The sequence below is a fragment of the Camelina sativa genome, chromosome 2 (assembly GCF_030686135.1).
Source record: "Camelina sativa cultivar CO46 ecotype springtype chromosome 2, ASM3068613v1".
NCBI classification, from domain to species: domain Eukaryota; kingdom Viridiplantae; phylum Streptophyta; class Magnoliopsida; order Brassicales; family Brassicaceae; genus Camelina; species Camelina sativa.
In genome coordinates this window covers 30,156,810-30,172,557 of record NC_141881.1, presented here as the reverse complement: position 1 = coordinate 30,172,557, position 15,748 = coordinate 30,156,810, and the positions used below count along the sequence as shown (strand labels likewise).

The 15,748-nt window shown below is 38.7% G+C and overlaps 5 protein-coding genes across 6 annotated transcripts; 2 read left to right on the top strand and 3 right to left on the bottom strand.

Annotated features, from left to right (window-relative positions):
* The first annotated feature begins 456 nt into the window (after window positions 1–456).
* Window positions 457–2,918, top strand: LOC104742350 (pentatricopeptide repeat-containing protein At5g64320, mitochondrial-like). Of its 2 annotated transcripts, XM_087474139.1 has the most exons (2): window positions 498–1,822; window positions 1,978–2,918. In XM_087474139.1, coding segments are annotated over exons 1-2 (1,239 nt in total). In that variant the 5' UTR covers window positions 498–585; the 3' UTR covers window positions 1,980–2,918. The 2 variants fall into 2 exon arrangements, with proteins under 2 accessions (XP_010461655.1, XP_087330265.1); XM_010463353.3 differs by having other exon boundaries at window positions 457–2,918.
* A 399-nt stretch (window positions 2,919–3,317) lies between these two features.
* LOC104742341 (classical arabinogalactan protein 1) lies at window positions 3,318–4,121 on the bottom strand. The gene has a single exon (XM_010463343.2). It carries the CDS (start codon window positions 3,934–3,936, stop codon window positions 3,526–3,528), a length of 411 nt encoding a protein of 136 aa, XP_010461645.1. The 5' UTR covers window positions 3,937–4,121; the 3' UTR covers window positions 3,318–3,525.
* A 736-nt stretch (window positions 4,122–4,857) lies between these two features.
* On the bottom strand, window positions 4,858–8,015 carry LOC147949342 (uncharacterized). Its single transcript, XM_087474120.1, has one exon. It carries the CDS (start codon window positions 7,754–7,756, stop codon window positions 5,477–5,479), a length of 2,280 nt encoding a protein of 759 aa, XP_087330246.1. The 5' UTR covers window positions 7,757–8,015; the 3' UTR covers window positions 4,858–5,476.
* A 386-nt stretch (window positions 8,016–8,401) lies between these two features.
* LOC104742332 (bifunctional riboflavin biosynthesis protein RIBA 1, chloroplastic) lies at window positions 8,402–11,447 on the bottom strand. The gene is made up of 7 exons (XM_010463333.3): window positions 10,931–11,447; window positions 10,342–10,687; window positions 10,015–10,236; window positions 9,605–9,927; window positions 9,377–9,506; window positions 8,999–9,295; window positions 8,402–8,909 (listed from the first exon to the last, which is right to left on the bottom strand). The coding sequence occupies exons 1-7, from the start codon at window positions 10,987–10,989 to the stop codon at window positions 8,673–8,675; spliced, it is 1,614 nt and encodes a 537-aa protein (XP_010461635.2). The 5' UTR covers window positions 10,990–11,447; the 3' UTR covers window positions 8,402–8,672.
* A 1,536-nt stretch (window positions 11,448–12,983) lies between these two features.
* On the top strand, window positions 12,984–15,698 carry LOC104742327 (dicarboxylate transporter 2.1, chloroplastic). Its single transcript, XM_010463326.3, has 4 exons — window positions 12,984–14,110; window positions 14,429–14,742; window positions 14,835–15,283; window positions 15,379–15,698. Exons 1-4 carry the CDS (start codon window positions 13,307–13,309, stop codon window positions 15,492–15,494), a joined length of 1,683 nt encoding a protein of 560 aa, XP_010461628.2. The 5' UTR covers window positions 12,984–13,306; the 3' UTR covers window positions 15,495–15,698.
* Window positions 15,699–15,748: the final 50 nt, after the last annotated feature.

Sequence of the window (15,748 nt, the reverse complement as noted above, 5' to 3'; positions counted from 1 at the left end):
ATCATATGATTGAAGGTCATATTCAAGAACCAATCCAATCACCACGTTATAACTCTTACCTCCACATATAACCCATGGCCATAATTATAAAATGGCCACATATTGATTGGATTGTTGTTACGAAAGGTTAAAACATATAAGCTCAATATGTTTTTTTTATCTCTTAATAGTACACAAAGTAATAATGTGATCTTATTATATATATATATATAACCCACACATTTATTGGCATTACATAAACAACAAAAAATGCATTATTGATGATGGTAGTAGTATAGTAGTGGTGATGAAAAAAAAAAGGTGCCACATCGCCTTCATATGTTAAAAAGCTACAACTAAAATTGTCGGTTCCAATCGGACCGGCTCTACTCATCCTACGGCTGATAGAAACCATTTCTGATAAAATCTAACGGTCAGGATTTAAAGAAGAATATTCAAACCCTCCCATTCAGTTAGAAGGTTTCAAAGTCTATAAGGGTAAATTGGTAATACGAACTGTTCTGAAGTTCTTCTCGTCTCTCATCGGAACGGAACCTGAGAGAGTCTCTCAGTAAAATCCTCATTGAGAGATTTAATGTGGCGTTTATGGTTATGCTAACAAGATCAAAGCTTGCTCTAAGCGTGAGCAGAAGATCACAGTCTTTTCTGAGAGTCTCCTATAACACGATTCTCTCATCTGGAATCTGCGGCGGCGCCGACGACGATGGCGGCGGTTCCGATTCACCCAACGAATGGGAGAAGCTTCTTAAACCATTCGATCTCGATTCTCTCAGGAACTCAATCCAAAAGATCACTCCTTTTCAGCTCTGTAAGCTACTTGAGTTACCTCTCGACGTTTCTACATCAATGGAGTTGTTCTCATGGACCGGTTCTCAAAAGGGTTATCGTCACTCCTTCGATGTGTACCAAGTTCTTATAGCTAAGCTCGGTGCGAACGGTGAGTTTAACACGATTGATAGATTGTTAATGCAGATGAAAGATGAAGGAATCGTTTTTAGAGAGTCTCTTTTCATTTCGATTATGAGAGATTATGAAAAAGCTAAGCTTCCTGGACAAACCACGAGATTGATGCTTGAGATGAGGAATGTGTTTTCCTGTGAACCCAGTTTTAAATCTTACAATGTTGTCTTGGAGATTTTGGTTGCTGGTCATTGTTATAAAGTTGCAGCTAATGTGTTCTACGATATGCTTAGCCGAAAAATCCCTCCAACGCTTTTCACATTTGGAGTTGTGATGAAAGCTTTGTGTGCTGTTAATGAGGTGGATTCTGCTCTGTCTTTGCTTAGGGATATGACGAAGCATGGATGTGTACCAAACTCTGTGATTTATCAGACTCTTATACATTCGTTATCAAAGTGTAATAGAGTGAACGAGTCGCTTCAGCTTCTTGAGGAGATGTTTCTGATGGGGTGTAACCCTGATGCTGAGACGTTTAATGATGTTATCCTTGGTCTTTGTAAGTTTGATCGGATTAACGAAGCTGCTAAAATGGTGAACAGGATGCTGATCAGAGGTTTTGCTCCTGATGATATAACTTATGGTTATTTGATGAATGGACTTTGTAAGATTGGTCGTGTTGATGCTGCAAAGGATCTTTTTTTCAGAGTCCCGAAGCCAAATGTTCTGATCTTCAACACTCTTATTCATGGGTTTGTGACTCACGGAAGACTTGATGATGCTAAAGGTGTTTTCTCAGATATGGTAACGTCTTATGGTATTGCTCCTGATGTCTGCACGTTTAACTCATTGATCTATGGATATTGGAAGAAGGGTCTTGTGGGTATAGCTCTGGAAGTTCTTCGAGACATGAGGAATAAAGGATGTAAGCCTAACGTCTACTCTTATACAATTTTAGTTGATGGTTTCTGTAAATTAGGAAAGATAGATGAAGCCTACAATGTTATGAATGACATGTCTGCCGATGGACTGAAACTCAACACTGTTGGTTATAACTGTTTGATATCTGCTTTCTGCAAGGAACGTCGAATCACCGAGGCTATAGAGATATTCAGAGAGATGCCAAGAAAAGGCTGTAAACCCGATGTGTATACATTCAATTCGCTGATATCTGGACTCTGTGAGGTCGATGAAATAGAGCATGCCTTATGGTTACATAGAGACATGATATCTGAAGGCGTTGTTGCCAACACTGTTACTTACAACACGCTGATCAACGCGTTTCTAAGAAGAGGCGAAATCAAAGAAGCTCGTAAACTAGTCAACGAGATGGTTTTCCAGGGATCGCCACTTGATGAGATCACCTACAATAGTCTGATAAAAGGGCTGTGCAGGGCCGGGGAGGTGGATAAAGCGAGAAGCTTGTTTGAAAAGATGTTAAGTGATGGGCTAGTACCGAGCAGCATCTCCTGCAACATACTTATAAACGGGCTCTGCAGAAGCGGGATGGTAGAAGAAGCGGTTGAATTTCAGAAAGAGATGGTTCTGAGAGGATCGACACCAGACATTGTGACGTATAACAGTCTGATAAACGGTCTGTGTAGGGCAGGTAGGATCGAAGATGGTGTGGCAATGTTTAAGAAGCTTCAGGCTGAAGGAATATCGCCTGATACGGTGACGTACAACACTTTGATGAGTTGGTTGTGCAAAGGAGGTTTTGTTTATGATGCTTGCTTGCTTCTGGATGAAGGTATAGAAGATGGTTTTGTTCCAAATGATAGAACATGGTCAATTTTGTTACGGAGTCTTATTATCCCACAAGAAACATTGGATAGACGAAGGTTTTATAATGCAGTTTTCTGAAACTAGAAAAGAGAAGTAGTCTGTTTGGTTAGAATAGTAACTGTGGAATGTGTATTACTGTCTTAGTAACTGTGGAATGTGTATTACTGTCTTTGTCATAGTGTATTATACGGACCTCAATTATTATTCAATCAAGGTCTGTCAAGGCCCCTTTTATATGGTCGTTGGGCTATTTTCTTTTACTAGAAGGCTAGGCTAGTAGGCTGAATGAATGAATATTATTATTATGTATACAAAAATATTTGGACAATCAATTAAGGCATGTTACCATATAAGTATTTGTCAAGTTAACACTTTTCTTGTAAATATTGCAACTTGTATCTATGTAGTTTTGTAGTTGTAGATCATGATTTTGTATCGCTTTTTAGTTTATACTAAGTCATTGGGACAATTAATTTAGGCATGTTGCCTTGACTTTCCTTTTAATATTTTATTCATGATTATGAATTATGATTTCGTTTACCGTAATTTTTCTTCATGTTCATAAAAATATTTTAGAATTCCATTATTCAGAATTCTATTTGTAACTGAATAAAATATTATATTTCTATACGAAATTATTCTGAAAATCTGATAAATAATCATAGATAAATAAAATATTGGATCATAGATACAACGCTCATAAGATCAGCCGAAGAAACAAAGTAAATAATCTAAATATTAAAAATAAGGAATCATCTCTAAAGCAAAAACTCATAATAAGAAGGTAGAGTATATATCATAAAATAAATAAAATAAAATAAATAAAATAAGAGAAGAAAGCTTCTAGATAACCAAAACGGCAGCGGTTAACATAACAGCCACAGATCCGAAGACACCGTAAGTGTTGGAAACGGCGGCGCCCATAGAAGGACCAGGAGCTTCAGTGGGAGAATCGGTGATCGCAGAGGGAGATACAGCTACGGGAGAATCAGAGACAGGAGAATCAGCCGTAGGAGGAGATGGAGGGGAAGCGGATGAATCTGGAGTCAATGCGGAAGCTGTTGGAGAAGGAGAAGGCGAAACTTCAGGGGAAGGAGTAGTGGTCTTCTTAGGAGAAGGAGAAGGAGCTGGAGAAGAGATCCGTCTTCCTCCGACGTTAGATGGAGCTGGAGCTGGAGAAGGAGATTGAGCAACCGTGAAAGAGATGAAAAGAGCGGCGAAGATAACAAACACTAGAGATTTAGAGAAAGCCATTGCTTAGAGAGAGAGAGAGATTCGAGTTTAAGCTGGGTTTAGGTTTTTTTTTTTTTTTTTTGGCTTTGCTTTGTAGTTTGTTTAAAACTCGGAGACGAGGAGGGTTCTTTATATAGAGAAAGAAGAAGAGGGTTGCGGTGTATTAAGGTGTATGGTGTAATCTTGACCGTTGATGTGATAATACTAGGACCGACTTAAAATCGAACGGTTGATATATTATATGTTACAGAATTTAAGAAAAAAAAAGCCCATAAAGGGGTGGGTGGGGACAAAAGACTAATCAGAAGGAAAAAAAGAGAACGCGGTTGGCTCAAACCCTTCTCCCTTGACTACGGCGCTAACGGCTCTATGACAGCTGTTAGTTACTCAATCACAAGCGTACACGTGTTCGGTCTTATTAACGCGTGATTGTGTAACATGACCGTTGTGTTGTGTTGTGTCCTAATGATAAAAATTATTTATTTTTATTATTTTCTGAAACGGTCGAGTTATTTGGAAGCTTTGGTTCCACGCGGACACATGGTCCACTCTGTTTTTCCTCTTTTCTTTTTTTTTTTACTTTTCCTTTTTTTTAGTTTTTTTTTTTTTAATATGTCATAAATTTATTAATTTTACATTTCTACTCGTGTAAAAATTTTAGATTTATATTAATTTTGATATCGTCCGTTACTTAACACAAGAATGCTTTTATTTGATCTGATTAGTATATCAACCCTGGAAAGACTTTGAATTGAAATTTTCCGAATTGTAAGCGGTGACTTTTATTGAGTTTATTGTTAAGTAACTAGTTTTGTTAATCATTACACCTTTAATTGAAGTTTACTTCTCTAAACATAACATCTTGGCTCCAGATACGTGTATGTCTGTAACATGTGAATCAGAGGATCAAGAAGTTGTAAAAACGAAGATGCAGCCAATATAGAAAAGAACTTCTTTTCTTATTAAGAATCACTTAAACAATCTTACAAGATATGTTTAATCAGATTTACACACAGTCAACACGACTTGCCACTGACCAATTCTTAATCTAACCAAAATCCCTAAGAATTCTAAAAGCTTTCACGCTTAGTTCTCTAAAATTCTTCTTGATTGGTCAAACAACATGTTTGTCCAATAATACAATATATAGGAACTCTCCTATGACCTACTTTCCTAAACAAGGATAAGTCCAAATCTATTAGCCAATATGATAATATCTTGTCCTCTAATTACCAGGCCTTCAAAAGTATTGCCACGTCATCCAATATCCGTGACTCCTCCAAGACGCGTAAACATATTCCAGAGTCCTACAACACAGCCTTGTAGCACCAGAACGTCTTCATGCTTTCATTCTCCCCCTTTTTATCTGAATGTGACAACTCAAGCTCCAGATGTGAATAGTACTATAATCTTTCAAAACCATAAGTCTTAGCTACATTCAGCTATGACATCACCATCATCACCAATATCACCATCTCATCATACTCCCCCAGCGTGAGTGCACATTCATATAAAAACAAGGATGAAGACATATATGCAGGGGGACACAACAAGCTTCCTATCATGCCTTGTACCAAAAATAATCTTCAAGAGCTTTTATAATGTTCTTAGGTTCAACCTGTGAAACAAAACAATGTTGCAGCACTCCTTGAGAATTTAGCTGAACATGACGAACGGTTTGCTCAACAAATGCAACTGCAGCAGACTGATTCTTATGACCTTGCAACTGTTTAGATATAGCTAAGACTCCTGATGATTCATCATTCCAATCATTACTATTTGATCTAGTTGATTCAGCTGTGACTTTTTCTTGTACAGATGGTTCTGCAACATGCTTCTGTAGAACCTGAGATTCAACCCCAACATTATCTTCAGTGACTATCTTCGAGAGATTGCAACATAGGTTGATTTCCTCAGTTTCCTGGATTACTTGATTATATTGTCTTTCATTATGTTCAGAAACCTTACTGTACAGATCCTTTTTAGCAACCCAGACTTTGCAAAAGTGAGATGGATCGATAAAGCACTTCCTAGCCATCCAAAGCTCCTTGATCTTGTTCTTAAACTTGTAACACAAAGATCTGACATGACCACTTTTACCACAATGAAAGCATTCATAACCCCTTCGTCCTCGCTTGGATTTAGTCCAACCTTTTCGCTCACACGAAGATATATGTTGATGTCGTGTGTTCCTGGTTGGTGCTACAGGGGCTTCCTGTTGAACCACTTTTCCCAGAATACTTGTCTCAGCTTCATGATTTATATTGCTTTTAACAAAGCTTACTGATTCATCACGAGACAACAGCTCAACAGTCTCCTTTTTGTGATAACCCAGACCTTGATGCTGAGATCCTACAATTCCCATAGATAGTATCTCATCAAGCTTCTTGCCACCATTATTCAACATCCTAATCTTCTTGTGATTCTCATTCAGCTCTCTTTCTAGGCTTGTTGCTTTTTCTTTTTCTAAACCATACATCTCCTGTAAGTTCTTCAATTTCCTCTCAAACAGCTCCTTTTCATTAGGAGGAAGTTCATCACCGATTAAAAATTCAGGCTTCCTTTCTTCCAGCATTTTAACTTGGGCTTCTAGTTTCAGCTTTTCCTTGATAAGTAACAGCTTTTCATTACACAGCTGAACCCAATTGTCATACAAAACACAGTAGCTTTCTTTTGTAATTGATTCTTCCTCATCATCATCGGAACTTTCATCAGCTATATCATCACTTTTAGCACTGTATGCAAAAAGATTCAACATTCCTCCTTCTTCTTCTTCCTCATCACTCTCTGATTCTGAATCACTAAAGCTAACATATGCTTTATTATTTCCTTTCACCATGTTTGGACATTCAAATTTTAAATGTCCAATCCCTTTACATTCAAAGCACTTCATCTCTTTGCGCTTAACCATTGGACACTCAAGTTTGTAATGACCAAAACCACTACATTCAAGACATTGAATCTCTTTTCTCTGATCAGATTTTTCTTTCTCAGATATATTTTGCCTAGAACAAGACCTCTCTGTAGCACTTTGATTCCAGTGAGCTAACCCTCGTCCATGTCCTTTTTCAACACGTTTGAGGGCTTTTCCAAAGTTTCTTGCCATCAAGAACATGTTATCTTTTATCTCTTGCAACTGATCACTCCTGTCATCTGCCTTGAATGCAATTCCTTTATCATGAATTCTCAGTTCTTCAGCAACTTCCATCTCCTCTGATCTTAACATACCAATGAGATCCTCAAACTTCAAGGTGTCTGTGTTGCCAGATACCCTCATAACTGCTTTATGAGCTGCATACTTAGATGGTAGACATCTAATTAATTTCTTAACCAGCTTGGTATTCTTATAAATCTTACCAAGATTCTTTGCTTCATTAGCAATAGCACTCAATTTTGCACTAAATTGTGAAATTGACTCTTCTGGATCCATCCTTAAGACTTCAAATTGAGATGCAAGTTGGTCTAATCTTGTTCTTTTGACACTTGAGTTTCCTTCATGAGTCTTCTGCAGAATGTCCCAAGCTTCTTTAGCTGATTCACAACCTTGAACAAGCTTAAACTCATCATCATCAATAGCTCCAAAGATAGCATTAAGAGCCCTAGCATTGTATTTAGACAAGTTCTTTTCTTCTACCGTCCATCGTGCCTTAGGTTTAGTGATCTTGTCACCAGCTTCGGTTTTCTCATAGGGAGGTTCCCATCCTTCTTCCACAGCCGTCCAAGCATCCTCACCTAGATTTCGGATCAGCTGAACCATGCGCACTTTCCATCGACCATAGCCTTGTTGATCCAAGATCACACCCCTTTGAAGCATCATCAACTCATTACCCGACTGCATCATTATCCCAAGATCTCAACCTGTAGCGAGTATAGAGCTCTCGTCGGTTGACTGCTCTGATACCAATTGTAAAAACGAAGATGCAGCCAATATAGAAAAGAACTTCTTTTCTTATTAAGAATCACTTAAACAATCTTACAAGATATGTTTAATCAGATTTACACACAGTCAACACGACTTGCCACTGACCAATTCTTAATCTAACCAAAATCCCTAAGAACCCTAAAAGCTTTCACGCTTAGTTCTCTAAAATTCTTCTTGAACGGCCAAACAACATGTTTGTCCAATAATACAATATATAGGAACTCTCCTATGACCTACTTTCCTAAACAAGGATAAGTCCAAATCTATTAGCCAATATGATAATATCTTGTCCTCTAATTACCAAGCCTTCAAAAGTATTGCCACGTCATCCAATATCCGTGACTCCTCCAAGACGCGTAAACATATTCCAGAGTCCTACAACACAGCCTTGTAGCACCAGAACGTCTTCATGCTTTCAGAAGTCTCAAGATTCTCCATCGTCGGATACAAAGCAGCATCTACCTTTGTTGTAAGCTCGTCCAAGATCATGTCAAGCTTCTGCACCTGAAACTCGGTTGATTGAATCGGATCATGTGATGTTGAGATAAAGAATGCAACTTAAAAGGCTTAAAACACCTCCCACACTTTTATTATGGTTTAAATGTTAGAAAAAAACTTTTACAAGTACTCAACCAAATGATGGCACAAGAATTGTAGGAAAAAAATAATAATCAGATAGTATTAGATTAGAAGATAAACCAATCTAATCAAAGTTTCTCAGACAGATCAAACGTCTTTGTCTTGGTTCTTCTGTGTCAATTTCTTTCCTCGAGTTTGAAGTATATCATCATATCTCTGTTTTTTAATTCGTTTCGGTACCCCCTGCTTTTCAAGCTTAGGACTCAGTTTCAGACTCAGTAGTCTTCTCCACAACATCGCCATTGAACTTCAAGCCATACATGTGACCCATCTTGGTCCGCTTTGTCTCCAAGTATCGCTTATTCTCCTTTGTGATGAGACTTAAGAGAGGGACTCTCCCAACAATGGCTAATCCATATCCCTTCAGGCCAACGTATTTAGCTGGATTATTCGTCATCAACTTCATCGTCCTCACGCCTAAATCCCTCAGTATCTGCAATATTCAAGGAGAGAATTAGTGAAATAATACCCCAACATACATGTTTTCTTTATTGGATGGTAATGGGAACTTGGTTAATATACCTGTGCACCAATCCCATACTCTCTAGAATCAACAGGAAGTCCTAATTCCTCATTAGCTTCAACCGTGTCTCGACCAGCATCTTGCAGATTGTAAGCTCGAAGCTTGTGTCCTAAACCAATCCCTCTTCCTTCATGTCCGCGAAGGTAAACCAACACACCGCGACCAGTAGACTCGATCTGCTGCATGGCAAGAGCTAGCTGGTTCCCGCAATCGCACCTTGCAGACCCAAATATGTCTCCTGTGAGACATTCGGAATGAACCCTCACGAGAATCTCTTGACCGTCACTAATCTCACCCTGCCACAAGTTTCAGACAAATGGATTATTGGCTAATAATCTCACAGGACAACGAGGGACGTTTCTAAACATTGTTCTAACCTTAACCATTGCAATGTGCTCTATTCCGTCTAATATGGACCTATAGCAGTAAGCTGTGAAAGGTCCCCACATTGTCGGGATCCGAGCAGCAGAAGAACGCTCTACAAGTTTGTCTCTCTTCCTTCTATATCTGTTCTTATTTAGACAAAGTTTAGATCTTTAGCTTCAAGAGAAACAGAGAGATGATAACAACAGACACACAAAGCCTTGAAATTCACAGTCCTTTACCTGATCAAATCTGCGATGGATACAATTTTTAGGTTATTCTCCGCTGCAAATTCACGGAGTTTTGGTAATCTGGCCATGGAACCATCATCATCAACAATTTCACAAAGTACTCCAACAGGATCTAGTCCAGCTAAAACAGTAAGATCAACAGATGCTTCAGTGTGTCCAGCCCTTTTCAGAACCCCGCCTTCACGATACTTGAGGGGGAAGATGTGACCTGGACGGTTGAAATCCTCAGGCTTAGAATCTCTTGATGCAAGAGACAATATCGTCGTGGCCCTATCACGAGCTGATACTCCAGTAGTTGTACCATGTTTGGCATCCTATGAAGATAACGTATGACGAGCAAGGAAATTAGATAATCACTAGAAGGACCAAGATCGGAGCTTTTTTGAGAGAATAACACCTACCACAGTCACTGTGAATGCAGTACAGAGCTTTTCTTCGTTCTCCTTCTGATTCACCATAAGAGGAAGGTGTAATCTCTCGAGATCATCTTCTTTCATGCTCACACAAACTATCCCAGTTCCATGTTTCACAATAAAAGCCATAGCCTCAGGTGTTGCCAATTGAGCAGCCATTACCAAATCCCCTTCGTTTTCTCTATCTTCATCATCCACAACCACCACAAACTGCAACATTACCGCCAAAACCAATCAATCAATCAATCAATAGCGTAAAAACCAAACAAACAAGAAAAAATTGATCTTCTTGACAAAGCAAAATGAAAAACGAACCTTTCCTTGACGTATATCTTCAATGGCCTCAGGGATAGAAGAGAAACCTGGAGTAGGTAAATCCAACTCAAAGTCATCATCTTCAGAAACAAAACCATTGGCTGGTGCAGGAGCTGAATCAGCAGCAAGTGTTCCAAGTGAAACAGGATTAGCCTCTTCTTCTTCAGTCCGATCATCAATGAGAGATTGAGCGTTCCCGTTGGTGAATGAGAGCAGATCATCTTCTCTAGAGATCACTGCAGCTTTAACTTTTCCAGTGGTTTTAATAGCAAATGATGAAGAGTGTTTAGATGGTAAACTAACACGGTGTAGTCCATGGAGCAATGTGGTAGAGCTTTGACTCAATCTACACCAGAATCATACAAACCCATTAAGACAAAACGAGAGAAGAAGCAATTACAAATCACAATCACGGTCCATTCTAATCAGAAATTCTAAGGTCAATGAAACGCAATTACAAATCCTTAGATCACGATCTAAGCTGTGACTTCGGATTGCATCTCTTAATCAAATCACCCAAAATCAATTAACCAATGAAGATTAGACAAAAGAAGAGATTTGGAAGAAGAAGAAGAAGAAAAAAACTTACCTTGAGCGGGAGAGAGATATGGTGGAAGGAGACGATGAAGAGAGATTGATCGAAGACATTGTTATGTGGAAATAAAAAATCAAGAGAAACCCTTATTGAAAAATCAAAACTTTGGGTAGATTTCGTCTAGTCCAAGATCTTTCCCACTTGGGTTATTCGATTAAGAGAGATCGGAGGTTTTATGAAGGAAGATGCGGAGGAAGGAGAGAGGATGGGTGTTAGTTGCGGATGACGATAGCGATTAGCTAAGCTCTTTTCTTTTTTTAAATGGCGGCGCAAATTGGTTCAATGAAGAAGAAGAGAAGAAGGATTTTGATTTTATATATTATAGTGTAAGAAGGAGATAAGACCCACCCACTTGCTTGGCTCTCTTGTCTTCTCCAACCATCATCTGATCTCTCATAGCAGCTGACCTTTTTAGACTAATTCTTTTTCATCTTACGTTGTTTTTTTTTTTGTTACACATGTTTCATGTTCATGTATGTACTGTAACTACCACAAAACTAAGATAAGTCTCGTTGTACGCGATTAGGAAAACTAATTTATGTTTTCATCTAAGTCAATACTTTTGATTCTACAGATTGACACAGATATCACATTCTATATTGTTTTTACCGTGATCTAACGATCATGCTAATAATAATAACTCGATAAACATATATACACATGTTTCCCCTTTACAACTCGGAATCGGATTACCATCATGTTCTTCTATTATGCTTGTATGGTATGAAGAAAATGTCAACAAAAAAAATATATATATTAAAGGGCTTGGACCATCCAAGATTTCCAAATCAAATCAAATCTCCCAATAATGTGTATACAAGTGATAACTATAATATATAAGAAAAAAAGTATAATATTATGATTGTATGAGTGGCAGTCCATTCCCATGAGATACCAACCGCACATTGTTTATATGTTTCCCATCCTCGCTTCTTGGTTGGAATGGTCCATGCATTATTTATTATGTATCCGTGCTTCAAGGGAAAAAAAATATGTATATAGTACTACTACTACTATAAGTTTTAATTTGCTTAATCATGTAAATGTAATAGTATAGTTTAATAAACGTGGATTGATTCTGTGACTCTGCATGCGTTGTTGGTATTCATAAGTCATAACACGAATCGAAAACGATGGTGAAATCTGAATATCTGATGACGGGATTTGTATTTTATATTTAATCAACAATTAAAGAAATAGCCAAACTAGTTGCTTTAGTACCTACAAAACAAAACAAGAAAAACTCATAAGTCATAACTTATAAGGATTAGAGAAGAGACAAATAATTAACTTTTAAGCAAGAAACTCACTTAAATAGCTAGTCAAGGTCGGCCATTAGGAGGAAAACAACCAGAATAAACTCCAACTATTTGTGAAACGTTTTTTTATACCTAAATTTCAACATTCTGCAAATAACAATCTGAATTGTATTTAAATTTAAATTGTTATCTAAACTATATAAAATGTTGTCAATTTCAATATTTGTTCGAATAATGTTAAATCAGAGTTTAACGATATTGAGTTAGACGATATGTGACATCTACATGGCACTGGTACGTAATGACTAAAACTAAGTTGTTTTTGTCATTTTTAGATGTGTTGTGGCAAGAAACAAAGCGTTTGACAAAAATGGAGTATTGGAGTCAGTTTTTGGATGTGCAGTGAGACTTCATTTTTCATCATTTCTTGTTACAAAATACCCAAAAATGACCAAAAGGACGTAATTTTGATAAGTCCCAATGCTACGTTGAAGTCATGGACCGTCGGACTCAACATCATGATTTAACATTGTTTGAACAGAGTTTGAAATTGACAACATTTTATATAGTTTAGGTAGCAAAATTGAATTTTAATACAGTTCAGCTTATTATTTGCATAGTGTTAATATTTAGATATAAAAAGCTTTTGACAAATAATTAGTGTTGATTTTAGCCATTTCTCCGCCATTGAAAATCACCATTTTTATCAAATCCAAATAAACATCTCCAATTCTAAGTGAAAAGGTGAATAATATATATTATATACTTCTTTGAGAAGATTAGTACACACCATATGTATGGAATAGACAAGCCCATCTAACTCATGTTTCATGTTTCATGTTTCCCATCCATCCAATTTGATATGAGTTGTAATCGCACTTAAAAATAAAAACTGATTCGGTTCAATCGAATATGGTTCCGGTTCGAATAGTCCGGTTAAAATTGAAGAACCGAAGATTCAGTTTTAATTTCACTTTCATCATTGACACATGATTCACATCCACTCATCATCCTCTGTTGTTGTTACTCTCCGGCGAGAAACACACTAAAAACACACACACACACTTCGCCGTCACAGTCTCTTTCTCTCTCTCTCTAAATCACCGGAGCGATGAAGAGTTTCGCTCTTCACTCTCTCTCCACCACCGCCACTTCCACCTTACTCTCTCATCACCATCCCTCTCGTCTCTCTCTTCTCCGCCGTACATCCTCGAGATCTCCGCCTTCAACAATCTCCCTCCGATCTCAACCTCTCTCCTTCCCTCTCCTCAAACCAATCCCCAGATTCTCCACACGAATCGCCGCCGCACCACAAGACAACACTCCTCCTCCTCCTTCTCCTCCTCCTCCATCAACTCCGTCTCTTCAACTCCCACAAGGAGCAAAACTCATCCCTCTGATCCTCTCCGTCTCCGTCGGTCTCATCCTCCGATTCGCTGTCTCTGTACCTGAAGGAGTCACACCACAAGGCTGGCAGCTACTCTCAATCTTCCTCTCAACAATCGCAGGTCTCGTCCTTAGTCCTCTCCCAGTTGGAGCTTGGGCTTTCATAGGCCTAACCGCTTCAATCGTCACCAAGACTCTCACTTTCTCAGCTGCTTTCTCTGCTTTCACAAGTGAGGTCATCTGGTTGATCGTTATCTCTTTCTTCTTCGCTCGTGGATTCGTTAAAACTGGTCTTGGCGATAGGATCGCTACTTACTTTGTTAAATGGCTTGGTAAGAGTACTTTAGGTTTATCTTATGGTCTTACGCTTAGTGAAGCTTTGATTGCTCCTGCAATGCCTAGTACTACCGCTAGAGCTGGTGGCATTTTCTTGCCTATCATTAAGTCTCTGTCTCTCTCTGCTGGAAGTAAACCGGGAGATCCTTCTTCCAAGAAACTAGGGTCTTACCTGATTCAATCTCAGTTCCAGGTTAGTTAGTCCCCTTTGAATCATGAGTTGACTTATCACTTCTTGTGGCTCCAGTGCGTAGTTAGTAGTGCGTGTGATGTGATTCTGAGAATAAGTTTGCAACTTTGTCCGATTTGCGTCTCAATCTGAGGGCTGCTTTGATGTGTTATGTTGTTTTACTCAGCCATATCTTGTGCTGTTTCTACCATTAATACTGAACCTTTTACTCTCCCTCGAGGCTAAACATATGAAAGTTTCTTTCTTTTTTGTTAGTATATGACTTGAGAGAATTTTGAAACTACGGTTCTGCTTCTCTAATACTGTTTTGATCTTTGACAGTGCGCCGGGAACTCTAGTGCTCTTTTCTTGACTGCTGCAGCTCAGAATTTGCTGTGTCTCAAGTTAGCTGAGGAGCTTAGAGTAGTGATCGCAAACCCGTGGGTTTCTTGGTTTAAGGCTGCTAGTTTACCCGCTATCATATCACTTCTTTGTACTCCATATATCCTCTACAAGCTTTATCCTCCTGAAACCAAGGACACACCGGATGCTCCAGGTATTGCTGCAATGAAGCTCAAGCAAATGGGCCCTGTCACTAAAAATGAATGGATCATGGTTGGTACAATGCTTCTTGCTGTCACTCTTTGGATCTGCGGGTAAGTCGTAGATAACTCTTATGTTACTTTTGTATCAGTAACGTTGGTTTAAAAAAATCTGAGCATATACATGGGTTGATTATCATATTCAGGGAGACCCTCGGAATACCAAGTGTTGTAGCTGCTATGATTGGTCTCTCCATACTTCTTCTGCTTGGTGTACTCAACTGGGACGATTGCCTAAGCGAAAAATCAGCGTGGGACACATTAGCTTGGTTTGCTGTCTTGGTGGGAATGGCAGGACAGCTCACAAACCTCGGTGTTGTAACATGGATGTCTGATTGTGTAGCCAAAGCTCTCCAATCTCTCTCCTTAAGCTGGCCTGCTGCGTTTGGACTTCTCCAAGCAGCTTACTTCTTCATTCACTACCTTTTTGCAAGCCAAACGGGTCATGTTGGAGCGCTCTTCTCAGCTTTCCTTGCTATGAATATAGCAGCAGGTGTTCCGGGGATTGTAGCTGCACTTGCTTTAGCTTACAACACCAATCTTTTTGGTGCTTTGACTCATTACAGTAGCGGTCAAGCCGCTGTCTACTATGGAGGTAAATATCATCATCCAAGAACAGAACAGAGCTCTATTTGGTGTGGTTAATAAGTCTCTTAACTTAACGTTTGCGTCTTTTTATTTTTCTTGCAGCGGGTTATGTTGATCTGCCTGATGTATTCAAGATTGGGTTCGTAATGGCGACGATTAATGCGATAATCTGGGGAGTAGTTGGAACTTTCTGGTGGAAATTTTTGGGTCTCTACTAAGGAGCTCCCCCAGAAGAAGTTGTTTCTTGAAGCTTTTGCAAAGACGGATACAATTCTTTGTTGTCTTCTCATTCAGTTTGAAGGCTTCATTTGTTTTTTTCCTACTTTAGTGAACCCAGACAATTCTTTGCCACATAGATATACACAGAGCTCTAATCTCGATTTGTTACTCTTATGGAAATATCGTATCTCTTCTTCTTTTCAGAGCAAATTCTTGACAGTGAAAATAAGTTAAGCTCCACAACCACAAGCAT